The sequence below is a fragment of the Lytechinus pictus genome, chromosome 7 (assembly GCF_037042905.1).
Source record: "Lytechinus pictus isolate F3 Inbred chromosome 7, Lp3.0, whole genome shotgun sequence".
NCBI lineage: Eukaryota > Metazoa > Echinodermata > Echinoidea > Temnopleuroida > Toxopneustidae > Lytechinus > Lytechinus pictus.
The window spans coordinates 18,390,710-18,413,930 of record NC_087251.1 but is presented as its reverse complement, the minus strand read 5'-3'; the positions used below and the strand labels follow the sequence as shown (position 1 = coordinate 18,413,930).

Genomic DNA, 23,221 nt, shown 5'->3' with positions numbered 1-23,221 from the left:
TCCTTTTTTGGGGGGTCAAAAGAATAAAAACCCAAACGAGACGTTCTTCTCTCTCTTCATACAAAATTTTGCTTTAGCGCTCCGCGCGGGAAGAAAACTATAAAATTTCCATTCCCTTTAGTTTCCCCACGCCTTTATTATACTCCGTTTTTACCCTTCCCGGCTGTGGGAAACGTATATTCTTGCCAGAAGTTTTTAAGTATACATAGAGTGTGAATAGTATTTTTTGTTCATATTGCATTGACACAAAATTCCGAGCTGGTAAACATTACCATCACTCCCGAAATCCCCAAATGCTATTTTCTTTCGCTTTTCAGCAAGTAAATTTTTTTGCAAAGTATCTGCTCAAAGGGGGTAGCAGTAAATTCGTGCCGTGCTTTATGCAAAAGTATGTATGATATTAAACTTTATTCTATATTGCTGCACATCCATCTCCTGTCTTGTTTTGCGCCATTGATTTGACATTTTGATTATCATTGAAGTTTCTTAAACAAAAGGAAGCGCTTAGTTTATATGAGCGAAATTACACAATTTTTTCTTCTTCCAAAATAAATCACAGAGGTTTTCGTGCTTCGCGAGCATGGGAAAAAAGTCCCTCTTTTAGCTTGCACCATCCCTTTCACATTTTGAGCTCGTTTTTCTTCTTAATCGAGTTATGTCTAATCTAAGAAATATCAAAATTAGAGCAGGTTAAATTTCCAAAGAAATTTCTAAAATTCAGAGCTTCGAAGACAGCTGTAAAGAGATCCCTGTATAAAGGTGGCGCCCCTACCTGGCTTAACTCTCCTTCTACATGTAGAATGTTAACAGTTTCGAAAATTACCTTCAAACCATGAAGCTAGTAGCTCTCGATCTGTTCAAACTGGGGCCAGTCACCATAATAAGGATAATTAATGTATTGCTTCAATTGTTATTTAATGAGTCTAAGAAAAGAATTTAAAGGGTTCTCTCCTTTCTCAGACATTACATTGACAGATTATCATGGATTTGCCCCTACCTCTAGCTCAGTGTGGAAAGCCAGCATTCCGTCTCCACTATAACATACATAAAGAGGGTTGTGTATTAGAACCGTTAACCATTAGCCTAATTAGTAGAATAATTATTTTATATTTATATATGCATACGGACTTTGCAATAATAATAGCTTAATGTTGATCAACCATGCAAATTCAAGGAAGACCAAACTAATAATTTTAAAGCAATCAATATTAATTTCTTAGGTAGGCCTAAATGCACCAAAAATTATTTAATAGAAAATCAGCCTCAGCCAAACAGAAAATCGGATGTATGAAAAAAAAACAATTTAGAGTTGTTACTTCATATTATTTACCATTGCGTGATAAACATGATTCACAAACGAAAGAGATTCCCCAATTTGTTGACACTGCCCATGTGTAAAACAAATTTCCCTGAATAAACGAGAAATATGGGCTGTTGAAATGAAAAAAAAAAGAAATATTGTAGATCAAACACATTGCTTAAATACGTCCCCAATGCCCCCCCCCAAAAAAAAAATATATATATATTAAAATAAAATTAGGAGAAATGGATCGAAGCTATAGGAGTATACGAGAGTGGCATGAACTCATTCTGGATGGCGCTATTCATCACTGGCTTTGTTGACTTTTAGAAGTTTTTTGTTCAAGTAGTTATAGCCACTACAACAACAAAAAACTTCGAAAAAAAAACTTCTAAAAGCTGCCGTTCTTTTTTGACGGCAGCTTTTCATAAGTCGACTTACGCATGTGCATACACAAAAGATTTCAAAACAATATCAAATTAAGTGGTTCTTATTTCAAACAAGACAAAGAAAACAAACTAGCCGTGCCATTACAAAATGAAACACGAAAATAAAGCATCATAAACAAAATGCATGGAATTATTAACGTTTCTCGGGTATATTGTCAAATGTGACAACTAAATCGCCGGAAATGATATACGAGAATTAAAGGCAAGCGAGCGAGAAAAACTTTAATGGTGATATTTAATTATAAAGTTTTACAGTTTCCCTTCCATTCGCGTCTTTACTCTTTTTTTTCCGTTTTGTAACTATAGCAGGGCCGGAGGGAGGGGGGGGGGGGGGAGTCATCCGAACCAACCTCTAGTTATTCTGCCACCTCAGTTACGAACATGACGAGGTTTGGGCATGTGCGTCTCAAATGAGCGAAAGCCTTTGCCTCCATGGCTTTACCGTGACGGCTAAAATGATTAAGCTACCATAGTAACACCTAAATATCATGCCTAAAGATAACAAGAACCTTTCATCCCAATCTTAAGAAAGCTTACTGGAAGGGGGATCAGATAGTTAAGCCAGTGGTAGTGGTAAATCCCCTTTCAATTTAAAGATACAGCTCGAGGTAGGGCTTTACTCAAGTATACTATAAGGTCTCAAATATTTCATTGGAGGCTATTAATGGACTACAGTGGATCGGCTTGAGATAAACTCCCATCTATTTCATTCAGAGGGGGTGGGGCAGGGTGTTGCTCCTGGATCCAGGATTTCAAACAATGGGAACAAAAAAAGGGGGAGTGATCTCACTCATAAAGTGACGATATATTTCTCATAAACAATCTGTAAACCCTTCTTATTCCAAAAGGAAAATGCGAGGGAGCGAAGCGATCGAGTTCTAGTGAATTGTTGTATTTTAGTGGCAGTTTTACCCTATCATGATTTCAAGTTTTGCTTCACCCCCTTCCTCCCTATACGTTTACTGCGCCCCATCGGACTTCGGTACTAGATGAGTTTTACTTCTTTCAAATTAAATGTTTAACTTTTCCATTTTCATATTCTTTTCGCATTCTTTGGTTTATGCTCGGTTTTATGCAATCAAACTACCCCTTTTCAACGACTTTGTTTAATGTTGATATTTTGGCAGTCCAGGCAAACCCTCTAGGGTTTACAGTAGTACATTTTAATCACATAATTTTAGTATCTATATTATCGTAATATATTTCATTTACCATACCTGCTGATGTCACTATATTTCTGAATGGAATGGAGTAAAATCAAATTGAATTGAATTGAATTTACAAATACAACAAACTGACCCTCATCATGCCTATTGAAATATTATACAAATAATGCATGCAGCCGAGTGCGTTAGTGGAAATGCAGAGCACGCGAGGTTTCTTTAGATAGGTGCACTGTGCACGAGCCGCTTGCGGCGAGTGCCCAGTGTGCTCCATCTGAAGAAACCGAGCTTTCTCTGCATTTACTTTTACGCACGACAGAGCAAGTGCATTATTTGTTTTATAAAATAGCAACACAGAAACAAATTTGTAAAAAGTTACAGTACAGTTTTGTTGGACTTCTACCGCACTGGTTTGCTTGAGCGTGCAATGTCAATTTTCTTTGCGCACCTTTTGCACTGCCGTGCAGTGCACAAAAAAGTTGGATGTCATGTGACGCGTATTGGCCAATCGCGATGCTTGAAATAATACACCTATTTTATAAAGATTCATAAATATAATAGGGGCACAGAATTAAAAGTGATACGATTTCTCTCAAAATTTCTGAGAGGGATCGTGCGAGCTCGGGAACGACCAAACTTTGACCCTTTAAAGAATAACGATAATACAGTTTTTATTTTAATTTCATTTGTTTTGGTTGAACCTTATTCTGCTTCTATTATATACCAGTTTGATGTCAGGGTGTGTGGACAACCTTTACTAGCTCGCCGAAATGAATTTCCGTCCGTAATTGCCGGTACCATCGTGTCGTGATCCACCTTTAATTATAAGTGGTAACGTCGCTGGTCATTGTTTGCCAAATACAAAGAGTTCATTAAGAACCAATTAGCAAACAAACAGAGAAGGTACAGAGAAAATGAGATGAATTCCATACACTCTAGATTCTAGAACAATTATTAAAATAAGGATTACAGTATCATTCTCTCCAGGAAATTTAGGAATTTGCACGATTCTATGGAAAGGGCCACCAGATATCTCCTATCAGTCATAAAACACATTCTTACTAGAAATCTCGTCATTTTTATGAATGACGTGTTATTCATAAGTAATTATACCAGTCAGTTTAATAAGAATCAATTGTATAGAGGATTATATACGCAGTATAATCGAGGATGAGGTTAGGAAGGATGAACATCCTTTCGAACAGCGTTAATAGCTTGTCATGTCACTTTCCAATTAAATCCATCCCTTTGCTTCAAATATCAATCGTCGTCCCATCTTTTTATTCTAATTTCATTTCATCTTTATTACATTAAAACGAACGTTCTACAGATCAAAAAGTTGAATTCAATTGAAACTTACAAATCGATGTGTATACCTTGTTATAAAGGAACTGTTTAAAGTTTTTATTTGGTTTTTGTTGTACATATATTTTATTTTGCATCATATATACTTTCTATTTAAAATGCCGTCGGAACTTTTTATAATAATATAGGAAAACCAATTAGGAACTATTCATGACCCTTTGTACGAATCTCCTCAATTTATTGAATCAGAATATTCTCTTTTATATCATGGGCACATATCTTGGGGTCGTCTTTATCAGAAATTCAACAATTCCGCCCCTCAATTATAATAACATCAAGATGTCTTTCCGTGGGGAATCCATTCACTAGACCGCTTGGTAAAACATGAAAGGAGTGAATAAGATCCGAAACCAAGCATAACAAACTTTAAATCTCTGATCAACAGTGGGAAAATGGCGCTACTATGGATTCTTAAGATGGTCAGCAAAGGGAGCACTGCTAAGGGTTCCTTGGAGGTTTTGAGATAGGACGAGAGGATTAAACCTTGAAGAAGCGATGTCTGGTTATGAGAGAGCTGTATTGATCGTCTATTGCGTAATTATACAGAGATTTAGTTAGCATCACTCTGCAACCCCTCTATCGCTATGATTACCAAGACATTAGGGTGGTTGAGGAAGCGAGACACTTTGCATATTACTGTCACTAATGGACTTCACCACATCAGCAGTGTTGTGACTAGTGCTGTGAAAATCCTGTTACTTAATTGCGTACGACAAATTGTTATATATTTTGGAAGTTTTAAGTGCTTATTGATGGTATAAAGCGACTTGAGATGTTAGCGACAACACTCATTGTGATTTAATATTTGAAAGGAGCATTTGACGATACCCGGACAATTATAGACGGATATTGTTCTTCTCAATTTGATTTCTTACAAACTCAAATTCTGTTACCATAAATGAACATCGGACAGTGTGAGGATACAGATATAACAAATTGACTAACTGCTAACTTTTAAACTTGAGGTTCCGCAACAAAGAAAATTTCTTTGTCGAGATGTTTCTATATTTTCAAGTGTTGACGAGGAGGTGCCACGTGAAAATGTGATTCATATTGGAACGCATCAATACTTTGTGGGATATATATAGTGTCTTTATAAAAGGACCGTCAGTATCCCGACAACACTAACTTGAGTCAAATTATAAATAATTAGGATCAGCCTTTTCTTCGACATCAAGATGAGCGGACAGGGTTCTAACAGACTTTTGGCAAAACGGGAGAGTATGACTCTCGCCGAAGTGGATTTGATCAATTCAAATCAGTTTAAACACGACCAGCAGAAACTCCAACGTCATCAGGCAAAGCTAAGAAAGGATTACATTGAAACTATGTTGGTCCATAATCGGGAATATTCAGAACTGAAACAGTTCTTACATTGCATCAAACAGGTGAATAAGGAGGATGACGAATCGACGGTAAAATCGCGGAACCGACAACCGGGTGCCAATCCGAAATGCAAGAAGGGCAAGCAAAAGAAAAGGCGGAAAGAGGTTGACGATTACGATGATAGCGATGAAGAAGACGACGATGATGATGATGATGATGACGGAGATAGTGACGGATCCACTGACGATAGTCAGGCACAGAAGTTAGAGAAAAATAAAAGTCAAGAACAGGACACAAAAAAGGCAAAAATTTACTTGACGAGACCGAATGGGATGATGCGAGTGAACATTACACCAAAGAGTACGGATGACAAACCTGAACCCGGAAAACCAAAGGTACAATCTCGATTAACATCAAGAGAACAAGTTGATAACTCATCTGCCCTTGCAGGAATTTCAGAATCAACACTGAAAACAACGGCCCGTCTAACGGCGCTGAATCTGAATGCGATGAGAGACCAGTTCCAACGAATATCGAGCCCTTTGCCGCCGAACAATGTGGACTCGGATTCAAACACTGGCGCTACGTTGGGCTCAAATTTAAGGGGAAATTCACCAAGAACTCAAAGCCAAAACACCTTATTCCCAGCCAGCAACCAAAGATTGGGAGCATCATCTCCATTCCACTTTCATCAGACTATCGATCGCCCGTCGTCAAGGAAAGAATCATCCCCATTTCCCGCCAATCCTCCTCAATTGTTCACGCTGTCGGCACCTCGGCGATCGCCTGCCGCTCCTTCCTCATTTTTTCCGCGACCCCAAAGCGGGATGAGCGAAGACGACTTCGGGGCTCCTGCCACGTCCAGCTTATTCCCTGGTGCTCGACGACCATCGGTGTCGAGGGAAAATATTGTAGTAGAAGTGGGCTCCGTTTCTAGTAGCTCTCGATCATCTGGGAGCAAAAGAGGACCAGTCCCGCCAAAAATCGGGACCAAGGCTCTTCAGGTTCTCGTAGCATCGCAGAAGAAGATACTAGAAAGGAGAAAATCGGGTGAAAATCTGAGCACTCGTCTTATGACTCCTAGTGAATGCATCGAGATGCAGAATAGGCGGAGGGCTCTTATGAGGATCTCAGAGGAGAGGCAGAATAATATACCACCTAATACTCCAAGAATCGGACCGAGAAAGTTGTCCAGTGGGGACAAGAGTAAATCTTTTTGAATAAGCCGACAGGACACAAACTAATACCTTAATTGTTTTAGTGACGAAATCATCAACTCAGAACTGGTCATACACAGTCATGTCATATTTCATTATCCGATTGATTTGTTGATTTATATTTCAAACAAAGTGCAATATGCCAATATTATTAAAGTATCTTTCTTATTATTTATGCTGTATACATCTTACCTTTGACAAAGCTCTTGGATAAAGAGGAAGCCGCTATTCAATTTCTTAGTAAACAAAATATATATACAATTATAACCCTCCCCCTCCTCTCTGTAGTTCATATCACACCACTTTCGTGTTTAAGTTTCTGCATTTGTTTTTAATTGCAAAGTTCCGATCTAAAATCGTAATACGTTCAGATGCGAATGTAAAACCGAAAAGAAATGTCATATTGTTTCTCATACATGAAAAGAATTCAATCTGAACAAAACAAAATATTATATACAGTTTCAGTGCAGTATGTACTTATATACAAGTATTTTAAGTGACTCGCCTGTTTCTTGGCTCTCAATCCGTGTGTATAAAAATAAAGCCGACAAGGATCTAGGCTCAGGAGCAGACTAGTAAATTTGCGTTGCACCAATGAATAAGTTCTGAAGTGATCAATTAGGTTACATTTACAGGTCTTGCATAAAACTATCTTAATGTGATGTTGTGCAATAGTTATATTAGATGTGTAATTTATTCAGTCTTAGTGAACTATCATAATCGGTTCTTGTATACATCATCTAACCGTACCCATTACTTTCCGAAATATTAAAGGATTTCCCACTATCGCCACATATCTCTTCACCGAGTTATACGTAAAAAATGTCATATAATGAGTGATTTAAGATCAATAATACATTTCAAAACCATAAGACTTGTATTATCTATAATTAAACCGACTACGAAGTTGTATATCGTTTAAAATCAGTGATTTTTTTAGTGCAGTTTCGGTTGATTACAACGTTGTAAAGCCTTCACTGTTTTCCATTTAAAAAAAAGTGAATGATTTTTGACAAGTACTAACAGTTTCATCCTTGGAAATACAAAAATATTGTGCAAATAAAAAGAAGAATAAACTGAAAGTTGATAGAAATCAGACAAAGAAGTAATCTAGACAGAGATCGGTTAAGGCTGTGTGGAAACCGAGTTGACTAAAATATCTAAAATTTGTTCAGTGGATGTTATGAGTAAACATTATTTTCTTATTTCATTTGGCATGATTGTCTCCTCTGAGCACCCCAGTCAATTATCAACATAGATGATAAATTGGTTAAAATGTCATTGGAAGCAAATTTTGAGAAAGAAAAAAAAATGTTTTTGTTTATTTAGTCATTCTTAATTCCGTATTGTTGTCCGATTTTATTACTTTTGTAACAATTTTCCATTTAAATTCGATTCACAATTAATGACGACCGAAATTCGTTCATTAATCAAATGTTATACTCATTTTCACCTCATATTTTTCAAAGAGTAAAGCCAGGCATAACCTTGCGAACTTGACTGAACTATGATTTTCTTTCAGATATAATAATAAATTATGCAGGAATAGATAAACATAAGGGCCCGTATTCTGAACTCGGGTTTAAATTAAACCCTGGTTTAAAGTTGTGGTTTAACTATGGAGAGCCAATTGGGTTACAAATCCCTAAAAGTACACATCCAATTCATTAACTCATTATGACACCCAAATTGTCCGGAAATGATAACTGAAGTACTTTGAAGTATTTTTCGTCATTATGAAAGCAAAAGGAAACAAAATAGTAAACATAAGAAATATACAATATAAACAGAATTTTCCAATTTTTGGCGCCCCATAATTTTAGCACAGAGTTAGACCTATTGTTAAACCCTGGGACCTACAATCTTTATGAAAAAAACACATCTCAGCATTAATAAAGATAATCATGCAACGGATTTGCAATTTTGGATCAAGACCAGGGGCCCGTTTCATAAACAGTTACAACCGTTGTAACTTTGCCATTATGGCAACTACCATGGCAACAGGGCTCAGCAGCCAATCAAAATCAAGGTTACCATGGTAGTTGCCATAATGGCAAAGTTACAACAGTTGTAACTCTTTATAAAACGGGGCCCAGGGATGCCAAGTTCATAACAGAGCTGCAGTACTGATTGATGAGAGAAAAACAAACAAATTTCGTATGGGAAACAATATTTTCAACTCTTCTGCATAAAAGCTTCATGAAACCTGTAGTGTTTTATTTGGGGAGGGCCCGCGAGGTCGATTTTCCTATCCGGCTAAGCATATTCTTCAATGTAAACTGAAATATAAGTTAAAGTTAATATCGATTATGAGAAAAAAATCCCTTTTATTTACCACCCCTGCAGTGACAAAATCATAACAAAATCTTAATAGAATGGATGTAAACATTCAGACAGACTGCATGGCAGTTAAATATTAAACATAGCAGCTGTTTGTATTTATATTTTGTATTTTATGTCCAAAAATATTCAGTGAAGGAATTGGACGATGTCATCCGTACCATTGCACATTTCATGATGCTATAAACATTGAAATATAAATAAATGCCGTATGGAAATGAAACGTAAATGTGCAGGACTATTCAGAAAGCTATGGATGAATTGATGAACGACAGAGTTTAGCAGGCCAAATCGATTCAAAAGTTTTGATCTCAATGAGGAAGTACCGAAATAAGCACATGTTGACTACTTCTAGCACATTGACTTCACATGCAGTACGCTACATTTTTGTATAAATGATGAAATGATGCAAATTCAAAATGCACATATATTCTTGCTGTCATGAAGAAGTCTGCTTGGGGTTCATTTTTGTGTCAGTTGTTCATGTCGTAATGCATAACTTCATTAAGAGATATATATACCCCCCTCCCATTCATAAGGTCCCAGGAAGAAAAATATCCACACATGACATCTGACTGGGTCAATATTCATGTAAACTCATACTTTTCTAAATGATGGTGAAAACATAGTGTAGAAAAAATTGCGATGGCTACTTTCGAATTCAAAAACAGCATGTAGGCTATTTTCAAAAGTAAGATTTAAAAAAGCTAACTTAGTTTATCATTCACTCATGGTTCTGGTGATTGTTGTTACAATATGGTATATGACTTTTACTTGAAATAGGGGGCATTTTTGTGATTTTTTTTTTCTTCATCGTGACTGTTTCCCAAGTTTGGACAAAATTTCTTCTACTGGGAACCTGTATTGTTAGCAAATGTTGTCATTACAATTTTCACAGGGTCAAATTGATGTGACTCACACATTGGTACTCCAAAAATCTTTCTTTGACGGATGGGGACAAACTTTGATACCTCGTAACATATGGATATTCAAAGGTAACATTAAGGTTCAATGAAAGAAAATCAATCAACACATGTCATGGATCAAAATAATATAAAGATAAATGGTTATGTGTGAATGATAAATCAAGTCTACACAATACTATTAAATAACATTATTATTGAAACATTATCAACCACACAATCCCAGTCCTTTTTAAATCATGGAGTAGGCCTACTGCTAAATTATTTTAACCAAACATATCAATCACACTGTGAAAATAATGAGAAAGTGACTACTGGTATATTTTGGCTTTAGAGAATGTGTTTTGTTTTATTACAATTAAAATTATTACTGTTATTGAACAATTCTGCATCATTTCCACAAAAGTTCACATTCAATCCTAATACCTCGTGGGGCCAGTTTCACAGAGACTTACAGTTGTGCTTACTTTGTCTTTGTCACTATGGTAACCATAAGCGAAACATTGACTTTGATTAGCTGTCGAATCATGTTATCAAGTGGACCTCTGAAATAACACTCAGTTTACATTTTGACATCCCACACTCCAGTCATTCATAAAGTCATGAATAACTTGACAATCAGAGTTATGAAGCACGCCAAGTACAAATATAATATGCCTTGCTTGTGCTATATGGGGGTGTCTTTCACAAATCTCTTAGTTGCAATATACACATCCTATGAATGACTGGCAAGCCAAATGTGTTTCAATGTCAATCATATTTGCTGAATTTAACACCCAAGTGTTTTGCCCTTGATCCCGTATCAATGAAATCAATAGAAATGCAATCGATACTTCTACATGGCTATGTTATATGTAATTTACAATGTTTTGAATGATGAAATGGCATTTAGACATCAACTTTAAAAGATATACAACATACTATCATCGTGGCATATACCTTGAAAATTGATAAAAGGTGCACTCAATATACAGTGATATCATCAATCAAGATACTGGTATTGATATGAATTTTGTAATACAAAAGGACCAGCCAACATATCAACATTACAGGAGCATCTATGATTAAAAAAATATATGGGGCCAACTATCTAAAGTAGACTATATTAAAAAAAAAGACCATATAATGCCACATTCATTAGAATTACTCTTAACAGAATATGAAGGAATATCAAAAATACTTTTGTCACATTTCATTTTCCTTTTACATGTATGTCCCTGAAAAATAGTTGTACATACAGTTAGAATATTTTTAGAATGCCCTTAAAAAAACAAAAGCTTGAAAAATTTGTTATCGATACACTGCATATGCACATCAGCAACTCTATGACATGTCCTTTCCATGAACGTCTCTCCCCTTTCTGCCCGCTGTGCAACTTTATTTCTTTTCTCTTGGGGGTGGGGCTATCATTGTAAAAATTTCAACTAGCCAGGTTTATAAACAAATACCATTATTTATGATCTTGGTGCCATTGAATAATAACAAAATAATGATCTACTGCTCCATTCATTGTTTGAAAATCCTTAATGAATAAGTACAGATTGATATCCACATGACTGAAAATGGATTGTTCAAGAAATTGAATTTAAAATGTTGTGGTCATTAGATAAATGATTACAAATGATTTATACCACATCTAACTTTTGTCACTGCAGGTAATATGAATTGAGTTATCTTTTTTAATTCAAATATGATACAAATCATATCTATGAGTATTTAAAAGTGTGCTAATTAAACAACCTACATTTCATTTCACAATTATGAAAACATAAAACATTGCAATTACAAAGATCATTCCAAATACATACGTGATATTAAAACTTTTACAAAATATTTCCATCCTAGCATAACATTTAATGTTTATTCTATTTTCCTTTTGATTTTTAGAGAAGTACTTGTATACCAAGGGACCTATTTCATAAAATTTATTTTGATAGCAAGTTTAAATAAAGCTACTGTTCAAAAGCTACTGAAATTGTGTAATTTTATTGGTTGCAAACTGTCAATTTATCATTGAATTTTAGAAATTGTTATTGGGATTACATGATTTATGACATAAGAGCCCTAGTTCATCTGAACCTACACATACATCACTTTTCACACTTCATGAAATTTTCAATCAGGCACAGAGTTATATTGCTCATATTAAGAGTGAAGGTACTTTCACAATACATGTACAAGCAGGCAAGTTGTGTACTTCTTTTGATGTCAATCATATGCATTAATCGTGAGAGATGGGTCAATCTTTGTACGCAATTTAGTCTTCCTTGCTCGTCCTAACAATTAATCCTTATTCTTTCCCACACTGAGAATTCACCGTTTAATTAAATATCTAGTTAACTTTTCAATTCTTCCTCATAGCCCATGCTATCTTGTATGTCTTAAGGCCACCATACACATTACGGCTGGTCCACGATCTGATTCTGGAACAAATCGCATTTTGCTCATTTTCTGAAAATGTGAATGAAAAATATATTTTCATTTGAGGCTCAAATTAACTGAAAGAATATTAATGATAATTTTGGATGATTCAAACCTTTATTTTTCAGTAAAGGCCACATCGGTTTCAAATCGTATACAATCGTATGACTGCTATGACGTCATTATGACTAGATATTTAATTCACTGTTAATCTAATAAGGAATAGCATAGTCACAGATTTGAACATAGGTATTCATACAATGATTTTGAACATTACACAGTAAGATATCCCATGTCTCAATATTAGCATCAAATCCTACTATATTTTATTCCCAGATCGGGTCGCAGACCAATCATAAGGTGTGCAGTGACCTTAAGGGAAAAATGGTTGACCCACAAGCTTCTCATAATAAACAATAGTGGTGCATGCATTATGCATTACAAAATAGTTGTAAGAACATTTGGAACAATTTTATTACAATAAAGTTTGCACACAACAACAAATGCTCACTCAGTTATTAGCTCCTTGTACTGTCTCATATTGCATTCAATCAACAATATACAATTTGCTAATTCTACATTCAGCAAGTAAATGTATACTAGTAAGTAAGCATGAACCTAAACCTTGTACAAAAATCATATGAGAAGCTATGATAAATATCAAATGGCATTTAATACATGAAATCACTCTTTATAATGAATAAAATGTCGCCGAAAGTTGTCTATAATATCAGAGTGTAATTGTTTTCTTTGAAAGTTGTCTATAATATCAGAGTGTAATTGTTTTCTTTATCATGTTTGCATTATTAAATTTCTTGCAGCTTTACCTCTACCCTAATGTAGAAAATTGCATGGACATCAGAACGAATAAAATATACTCATGCCATCATAGAGGCATTCATGAATATACCATATCATAATTAAGTATATTCACACCATTAAGAATAGATTGAACAATTTATAAGTTGGAGAATTGCACATTTGGTCACAAGCGATATAAAAATCATACTGATATTGAAATAAATAAAAAAATTATTAAGACAAAACAGTAGAGGGCAGTTGCCAACATCTCACAAACCGCAAGATAATTCACTTAAATTGCATATTCACAGAAATACACAATAGATAACAAAACATACAACGTACTAAAATGTATGTTTGTGTCATGTGATCTTGATACCACTGACGGTGAACGTGGAGCTGAGAGAACGCAAGCTGACGACCCTCTTTCGGGAATAGAATCGGTGGTTAAAGGCACAAGGTACTTGACGAAAGAATATAACCAGGAAGACACACAGGCACAGTAAGAAGGGAATGACATAGCTCTTTGGAATGTACAGATCGGTCTGCTGTAAGAAGCAAGAAAACAGTCAAAAGAAGCAATCATAAATAATCATGAATATTCTTATGAAGTCAGTCTCACTTGGTGATGAGCTTTTGTAAATAATGTGATTTGGACTATGATTTAAACCTCAGATTAGGTTTTGCAGGCATGATATTCCCCTCTGAAAAAAATCTGAAAAGTAGCCAAGGGTGGCCAAGTTCCCGCCGACGTCTGAGACACCCCGGTCGGGGTTACAAGCTCTTGCATAGTTAAAAAATCAAAAGTGATTTTTCAAGGTGAGTCTGCATGATAGCTTTATCATTTGACTTTAAAAAAGCAGTAAAAAACAGCATGAGAATGATCTTGGGCAAAGGATTTCACATTAAAAAAAAATGATTAAAAAATCGGAATTCTGATTTTAGTGGGGAGAATATCATGCCTGGTTTTGAAGATATGGACGTCATCTAATTTGTGCTTCAAACACCAACACCAGCATCCACACCGAATCTACCATAACTTGTCAAAGACCAATTGATACTACCAACCAATGACTAATGATTTGCTATACTTCCAATAGACTTTTTACAGGAATCATCTGGTTTCGGTAGGGAATGGGTTAAGATACTGCCTATATGATCTGAACAAATAATATAAGTCATAGTTAAGACTGGAATTACACTGTTTCACATTTACAAATATTTTGGTGAATCTCTCAAGAAAAGAAAATCATATGGGAAAAATTATAATAATGCCGAATGGAATCCTTAAAACTAGATGCAAGATCATAATAAAGGTATGAATCACCAACTATTACACAACCAGCATACATGTACACTGTACAATGAATGTGATAAAATGAAAGACTGATGAAGCCTTACATATGCTGACTTTAGTTTCCAATGGAAAACTATATTACATACAATGACTATACAATATATACATACCATAGTAAAGTAGGTTTTATATCTATTTCAGTAACTAGGAACCAGATAAACTATTGCTGAATTTGATTTAAAAAAAACATTAAGCATTGCTTTAGTTTAATATGACTTGTTTTCAAAATGTGATATACATGAACCGGTACTACATGTACAACAAGTTTAGAGCTTCTTTTCAGATAAATAGTAAAAGTTCTCATTATTGGACAATGTTTCAATGTGAGGCATAATAATGTGAGAAGTGTAATTGAAATTCCCTTAAATCCCCCTTAAAAAACAACAATCTAGACAGGATTATATCAATATGGATATTAATGTACTTACCCCTAAATGGTGGTACTGTTCATGAACTTGTTTTTGTTTCCAACGTACCACGTGTGTAAAGAGTGCATCATAGAGAGGCATGCTATCTTCTAATGAAGCCTGAGGGGGGGGGGGGAATCAATGAAAGAAATATGTACATCATTAAAAAAGTTTAGACAACAAATGCTCAAACGTAACTGATAAAATAACTCAACACCATTTCAAAGTTTGCATCTCTTTGGTGAATAAACACACTCACTTAATGTCACTTGTGCAACATGTTTCGTGATATTGATGGAGGATTCTCTGCTTTAGGGAGACTACATGCTTTGGCTGTGTAGATTACAGCACTCCGAGTGACTCATTTTAACATATGCTGCAGTAAAAATACTGCAATACTGTGGTAGTTATGTGGTAATTTTTCAAGTCTTTAACGACACTGAAACATGTATATATTTCTTTACTTCACCGGTAAACCAATCTCTGCTGAAATTAACAACAGTCACCAGTCATACAGTTACGACTCAGACTAAAATACAAGCAAAGATTTGTTCATACTCACAGCTAATTTTTCATTTGGAGGGTTGAAGAGATCAAAACACTGTTTATTATCTATATCTCCCTCGCCCCACATCTCCACATTCAAGGAAAATGGAATCTATAGAATAGAATGCAAAAGTTCATAACTCATATAGAATAATATTCAATATAAAGCAAGAAAATATTTCAGACAATATCTACATGAAAATATGGAGAAAATGTGAAAGACTTGTTTATTCCAAATGGAATGGAAAGCAATGATAATAATAACAACAATTAATGATAATAATAAATTAATCAAGCGCATTAATATACTAGTACATGTATAAACCCTCTCTCTATGTGCTTTACAGATAAAGACATATACACATATATATTTATGTCTTATGTTTAGATTTTTTTTTAACATCGAACCTGCCAAGGTCATCAATTGTCACCACTTATACAACATAATAAACCTCATGAATGCTGCAATTCAGTTCAGAGTTAACACAACTGACCTTTTTAACACCAGCCATGTAATCATATATTGTTCCATCAGCAGGATATTCACAAAGATTATAACCTATTCCATATTTGAATGAAGAACCTCCTGCTTTAGACATGGCTTCTGCTAGGCCAAGCTGAACAGCGCTGTTCACTGGGACTCTCTTGGCTTTTCTGGATGCAGAATCTAAAGATGAAGAAATGACAGAGCATGGAGATAGGGGAGAGAAAGAGAGAGAGATACCGATATATAGATAAAAGAACCACAGACAGAAAGAAATGCATCACATGAAGTTCTTGCAATATACAACGCATAATGACAAACCCTAAGAATATATAGTCCCTGAATTATGACATCAAAGGGTTAATCTAAAATTCTAGGACATTTTCCCAAAGGACAACTCCACAAGAGGCTGGATGATGTAAGTTGTCCTCTAAGAAAACAAGTTTTGCAGGGTGGGTTGTCCTAGAATAGTGCTGTCGTCAGGGTAGGAATCATATCAAGGGAATTTGTCTTTCAGAATTGTTCTAGAACATTCAGATCCAGATCCTTCTATATCATGCCTCATGGAATTCATAATGATCAGATACTATCCAACAAAATAATAGACAGATACTGAAATTACAACATACTGTATAATAGATGATAAAAGTCAACTATATATACAGCTAATCACACATTCATGTAGCATAGATGCTGCACCAGAGCACAAACACCCTTTTAATTAGTCCACCTCCTGGACTCTTGTTATTTTGTACGATACGACTACCAAACACACTACATCCCCATAACACGTATACACCCCCCCTGAATTGTTATTTTGTACGATACGACTACCAAACACATAACACACTACATCCCCATAACACACATACACACACCCCCTGAATTGTTATTTTGTACAATACGACTACCAAACACATAACACACTACATCCCCATAACACACATACACACACCCCCTGAATTGTTATTTTGTACGATACGATTACCGGTACCAAACACATAACACACTACATCCCCATAACACGCATACACCCCCCCCCCCCCCTGAATAGTCATTTTTCGGGGAAAGTGAATCAGTGGGTTAGGTGAATCACTGGGTTAGGCGAAATCACTGGGAGTAAGTGAATCAGTGGAGGGCGTGTGTGTGTTGGTTACGTGTGCGCGTGGGGGTACCGGTACGGTCCGATAGGGTTGGCCCAATCAATAAAAATCGTCCAGGACGTGGACTACCTTTTAATAAGCAAAGTTTTCATATACAGAGCTGGAAGCTGGGGGTAGGGTGTTTTTAATTAATGCCACATGCTGTGTTCTTAGTCACCGACTAAACCATGGAAGTCCAGGCTACAATTTCCGGCATGGCCTTGAGCAAGGCATTTCATCAAAATTGCTCAAATACACAAAAATGCTTATGTATTATCAATATCAATGTGTGCACATGTTACAAAAAAATTACTTCTCTCTAAAACAAAAGACATAATACATGGTCACTCTTCTCAGAAAAGATGATCTTTGCAAAGAGGTTTACGTTGTGACAATATTGATTCTGATAATCTATTAATCTACAATGAACTAAAAATGTAATATCACTCACCAGCAAAAGGAATATATATTTGCTGTATTCCAGAGTGGAAGGAGATGAAAGCATCAAAGTGATGTGTGTTTGACAGCTCTAAGTAAACTCTTCCTTCGGGTTCTGTGTAGATAAGGGAAGACAGGAAATTAAAAATCCTTCACAACTTAAGTATTGAACAAACACTTCAAACTCACAAATGCAAATTTCATTCCCACTTGGAGAAAATCTACAGAAACAGCCAACAAATGAATTCATTATTCTAAAAATCATGCATATCCCTGAGCTGTCTATATCTGAAGAAACAGTACTGGAGACAGTGTTACACATTGAGCTATGATCTTTACACAAACTTACGTTTATGACACCAAATATCATTTGCAAAAGTTCAAAACCACCTGGTTGTTGTGTATATTCTGTAATAATTGTTTGTAAACTTGCTTACTATAATTTGTTGGTGTTGATTTTGTGTTCCATAAGAATGGTTAAAGGGGAATTAGTTCAAAGAAATTGTCAAATAGCTTGACTAACCATGCTATTTTTAAATGTATTTTTACTTCAAAACCTTTTTTAAAACAAAAGGATTAGTTCTAGGCTATTGGACAATTTCTTTAAACTATTCAAATCAAACATGGGATCAACACTAACAAATAATATATACACTACAGTGTAGGCTAGTTTCAATGAAACCATTGCTTGCAGTATATTGCAAAATTTTATATGTATGTGCTATACACACAAATGATGGCAATAATTGCACTCACTGTAAAGAAAGAGCAGATATCCTATTACAAGTGAAAGGAAAATGCAGCTTTCAACAAGTACTATACAGTAGGGGAAGGCGGGGTAAGTTGTGACACTTTTTGCATATTGCATGTTAGAATTGATATGACTAATAATATTGTGGTATTAAGTACCTTGCCTTTAAATTTGTTTCTTGGGAAATATTTTTCACCTATATATAACTTTCTACCCCCACACTGAAAGTCATTGTGACCTTTAAAAAAAACGATCTCAAATGGCTCAACTTGCCCCATCTGTGGGGTAAGTTGTGCCACCTTCTGGGGTAAGTTGAGCCACAAAAACTTTGTACAAAATGTATGAGGGAAGAACTAGCATGTCAATTTTGTATTTAAAGTCTTTTCACTTGCTAATTCTCTATAAATACTAACATCCTCTAAAAGTAAAAAACTGTCATGTGAATTTGCTCCTTTCTGCCTGCATATCAATGGCTTTTTAAGGTTTGTTTGTTTTTTGTATTACACATTACCATAAGAATTACCATGGCTCAACTTGCCCCATGTTGGCTGGCACAAATTACCCCAGTCCGAACTTAATTCCGTATTTTCACATCCACACATTTCTTATGCATCCATCATGTAAAAGACTATGACAAGAATGAGAATCCATACCTGGACTAACAATATTGTTCTTATTACTTTTTTATATTTAAAGATGTGTGTGGGTAAAAAGCACTGATCTATTTCACACCCTTTTTTACTTTTTTGGCTGAAACTTGTATTTATCCCTATAAAAAATACTTTTTGTTTCAAAGTTGAAAACAATGTGGTGGGACTAAGGTTTATGTAAAGGGTCACCCATGCATGACACCACCACAATGTCTGACTCATTCATTGTTGACCTGGAGGTGGTGGCTCAACTTGCCCCTATGCTCAACTTTCCCCATTTTCCCCTATATAGAATACAGAATATAGTAGTGTGAATTTGTTAAACTTTACCCATAACAAGTATTGGGTACAAAACCCTGCATTTAACAAACTTGTTTTGGCTACAGAACCCCACCCTATTAAATAATTGGGTACAAAATGTAACCCTTAGCAAGTACTCCCATATAATTTTACCATTTCAGTCATCCTGTGCATTTCACTAGCAAAGAGTATCGGTCACATATCACTAGTAAATTGGCTAGGGAGTATATTGGACCCTAAACACGTCATCTTGGCACAAAAATATATCCTACTCGAAACACATTCTATCTTTTTTTTACTCTTGTAAATCAGATACTGTAATCACAGGTACATGTTTTAATTCATTTGTATGCATTTCTTGCTTTTACCCTATTATGCTAGACCTATTCATTTGTTTTATACACCAGATATGTTATTTTCCGAAGAGCATAATTTGTAAACTTACTATTTAAACGTTATTTCATGCTATTAATTATGATTATGTATGTCGTAGGATAGGGGCTCCACGTCCCACTAGCAGTACTTGCTATTTCCGTGGAGTCCTTTTAATACCAATGAAGTATATATCATATGAAAATTTACCCTGTATCACTATCAATGTATTTTGACATGATTTGGTAATAAATTCAGTTCAGTTCAGAAATTAATTACCCAATTGTTTTTGACACCTTAATTACGTTACATACATTTATGTAACATCCTGTACCTTGAAATAGATTCCCTTTTCACACGTCTTTTGGACATGCATTATATCCATAATTTGTCAATAGAAGTGTCCCCCGGGTCCATAAAGGAAATTTGTTACTACAATGTAACTGAATACAGCAAGGAACTAAAAACAGTACTACCAAGAACTGGTCAGTGTAGGGTAGGTTTGTAAATGCTACTGTGATAGGTTGTACTGTACTGTACCTGACTGAGGAAAAGGTCCTCTGAACTCCTCATCAGTAGGATCACCTGAGCTCCCATGACCTCCAAAATTCCAAGCAAAGTTCCTGTCCAAGTCCACACCAGTGCTGGTGCCCCTCCAGCAGTAGTTACCCGTCCTTTCAATATGCTGTCTACCATCTGGATTAGCCATGACAATAATGTAGATATCTAACTGAGAAAGAACATGTTTGGTGAACTGATCCTCTGGGCTGTTAAGTGGTGCATGTAACCCTCTGGTGATTCTTTTCATAAGATGTATCATACTTTCAACCGGGAAGAACTCCCTTGCATGTTCCCCGAATGACAGTAGGAGGCGGGGCTTAATGTTTGACACTCCATGGCTCCCATACGATGTCCTTGAGCTTGAAAAATTAGTCATATGCAGTACGTACTGGGGAATACTGGAGCGGGACTTGAAGTTCAGGTCTAAACGAAAGTAGGTAGGATGTTTCACGACCAGGTCGGTGATGAAAGTTCCGATTGATGATACATTGTGATAGTACTTATAGTTAGGCACGTACAGTTCAGGTCTTGGATTCACATTCCCGGCTGACCCGAGACCAAAGAGAAGAAGACAAGTAATGAAAGAGGAATACAATACTGTATTGTGTATGGATTTACCCTGGGGGTTTGTGGTGGTAGTCCAAACATTGTTTCTTTGTGCGACTTCCATCTCTGCACTGTCTTCGTTGCTCGATTCTCACACACTGTGATCCATGGCTCATAAAAAGTCAATGTGTAACCATATACTGTACGTTGAACTTGGTAACCTGGAAAATAAAAATATGACACACAAAAAATACAGAACTTCATGTATGCCCAAAGTGGGTTTACTAAATAACAATAGACCTACACAAAGAGAGAGTTATAAAGATTTAAATAATTATTTGGCCAAAACAATTGTAATACTAGCCATATTGTCTTTTCACAATTTTGATACCATTGGCAAGCAGGAAACTGGAAAATTATTTTTCCTGGCATTGTTTACACAAGGCAAATCCCCTTACATGATGTTGACTCTGAAAGTTGCTTGACAAGCATGATAAACATCTTGCCAAATAACACCAAATATCAAAGGGACCCATCGTTCCAAGTTCTTTATGAAAAGGAGAAAACTCTGGTCTGCACCACCCTGCCTGTACAGGGAATCTGACATGTAGATATATGCAATATACAACACACATTTAAAAAATTCATTAAAATATCACTTTTGTAACCAAAAATACTTAATTCCATTTATTCTTTTTAAGCTAGTTTTGGTGTAGGATTTTTACAATAAATATGCATTTTTCCCCCACCTTTGCCACTCAGAGTATCAGAGCGAGTATTGGACCTTGAAGTTTTTGTAGGTGTAGGTGTAGCGGTAGTGAAGTGGAGTGGAGCCAGCACGAACATCTCTTGATGTAGGCTATACCTTAACTAGTATTAATCAGTTGATCAAGCGGCCGCGTAGACAGCTGGCAGCCGTCTGTTTCAAGGAGTTTTTTAACATTTTTATTCTTTTTTTATTTCTCCTCGTACACAGACGGCTCGCTATCATGCAGCCACAATAGGGGGTTACCAATGCAAAATCCCCCCGACTGGGCTCATCGATTTTTGTCTTTATTTCATAAAAACATATAAAAAGGACTGGACCAAAATAAAGATTATTATTTCGTTTTGGCCTGAAATGCACCAAAACGGGGAAAAACAGTGACTTACTTTGGCTGTCGTGCAACTGGTGGATCTGAACTTAATACATAATAAACATATGGCCATTGAGTCCCTGTACAGATTGAGTTAGAACTTCAGTCTCTGTTAATTGGTGAGTGGAGCCAACAGAGTTCAGCGGAACAACCAACATAACAGAGATAAGCTTTAGTTTTGGTCTAGCGGCCGCGATGCTCCTGGAGGCTGGAGTCTGAGGCGGTATTCTGAACATTGTCTTTTCTCCATATTTTATGTTATCTCAGAGATATGACAAAATCGGTATTCTTGTGGATATCATAACTGTTGTCACAAAAATTGTAATAAATTTTGTCTCTTCTCTTTAGCGTGCACCAAAAATATGCGGCTTTAAATGTGCGTAATCCTTTTATACAAGCAAAAGATATGACAAAAGTTATGACAGGGGGTAGCAGTCATAAATTTTGTCATATCTTTTAGTACAAAATATCTCGACACCCTGTCGACTGACTGTCAAGCATATAATGATATTAGTTAGATTAGATTGTGGTATTAGTTTCACTCGTCATCCACGATAATTTTCAAAATTATTTTTCATGCTACAATTAGATAGGCCCCATAATAAACATATTAATGCCTCCTCTTTTCTCTGTTTTCCTTCTTTTTCTACTTCTCCTCTAAAATCCTTCACAGCTCCGTCTCTCTTTGTAATTAAGCGCATCAATATACGCGTAGTTGCGCGATACCAACAACTGTATTGGGGATACACCCTACCTGTCACGGAGCTAAGTTCCTATTGGCTAGAAGGGCTCCTACTGGGAACTAACAATGATTTTGATTGGTTTGCTTCCGAAAAGATGGTCGGGAACTTTGAGAGATATGAAAGGAAAAAGACAATGTTTAGAATACCGATTTGTGACAATCATAGCGGTGTCACGTCTCGGAGAGAAATGACAAAATTTATGACAGTGTTCCAGAATACCACCCCTGAGGCACTTGTTCACTGCAACCATCCTGCCTGTGGGGAATCTACAGGTAGGACTATGGTATGCCAATGCTGTACATAGCACACACTTTAAAAAATCATTAAAATATCACTTTTGTGACCAAAATTACTAATTTCCATACAGTTGCAATGTATTTTTTCTTAGTAACTTGGAAATAATTTTTGTATTCACCAGAGCGCTCAAAAACTTGAATTTTGGGCATATTTTTGTGTATGCCCTCTATTGGTGGAAAGTAATAT

The 23,221-nt window shown here is 35.9% G+C and overlaps 1 protein-coding gene across 1 annotated transcript; it reads right to left on the bottom strand.

Moving 5' to 3' along the window:
* Positions 1-10,405: 10,405 nt before the first annotated feature.
* On the bottom strand, positions 10,406-21,978 carry LOC129264828 (carboxypeptidase A1-like). Its single transcript, XM_054902775.2, has 6 exons — positions 20,293-21,978; positions 17,693-17,794; positions 16,110-16,282; positions 15,632-15,727; positions 15,091-15,189; positions 10,406-13,853 (listed from the first exon to the last, which is right to left on the bottom strand). The coding sequence occupies exons 1-6, from the start codon at positions 20,981-20,983 to the stop codon at positions 13,668-13,670; spliced, it is 1,347 nt and encodes a 448-aa protein (XP_054758750.2). The 5' UTR covers positions 20,984-21,978; the 3' UTR covers positions 10,406-13,667.
* Positions 21,979-23,221: the final 1,243 nt, after the last annotated feature.

What these genes read in the sequence shown, in the direction of transcription:
- LOC129264828 (XM_054902775.2), bottom strand. Translation starts at nt 20,983, where the DNA reads ATGGAAGTCGCACAAAGAAACAATGTTTGGACTACCACCACAAACCCC. An exon ending in AGGACCTTTTCCTCAGTCAG is followed by an intron (nt 17,795 to 20,292) that starts GTACAGTACAGT and finishes TTATCTACACAG; the next exon opens with AACCCGAAGGAAGAGTTTAC. An exon ending in CTCCAAATGAAAAATTAGCT is followed by an intron (nt 15,190 to 15,631) that starts GTGAGTATGAAC and finishes CCCCCCCCTCAG; the next exon opens with GCTTCATTAGAAGATAGCAT.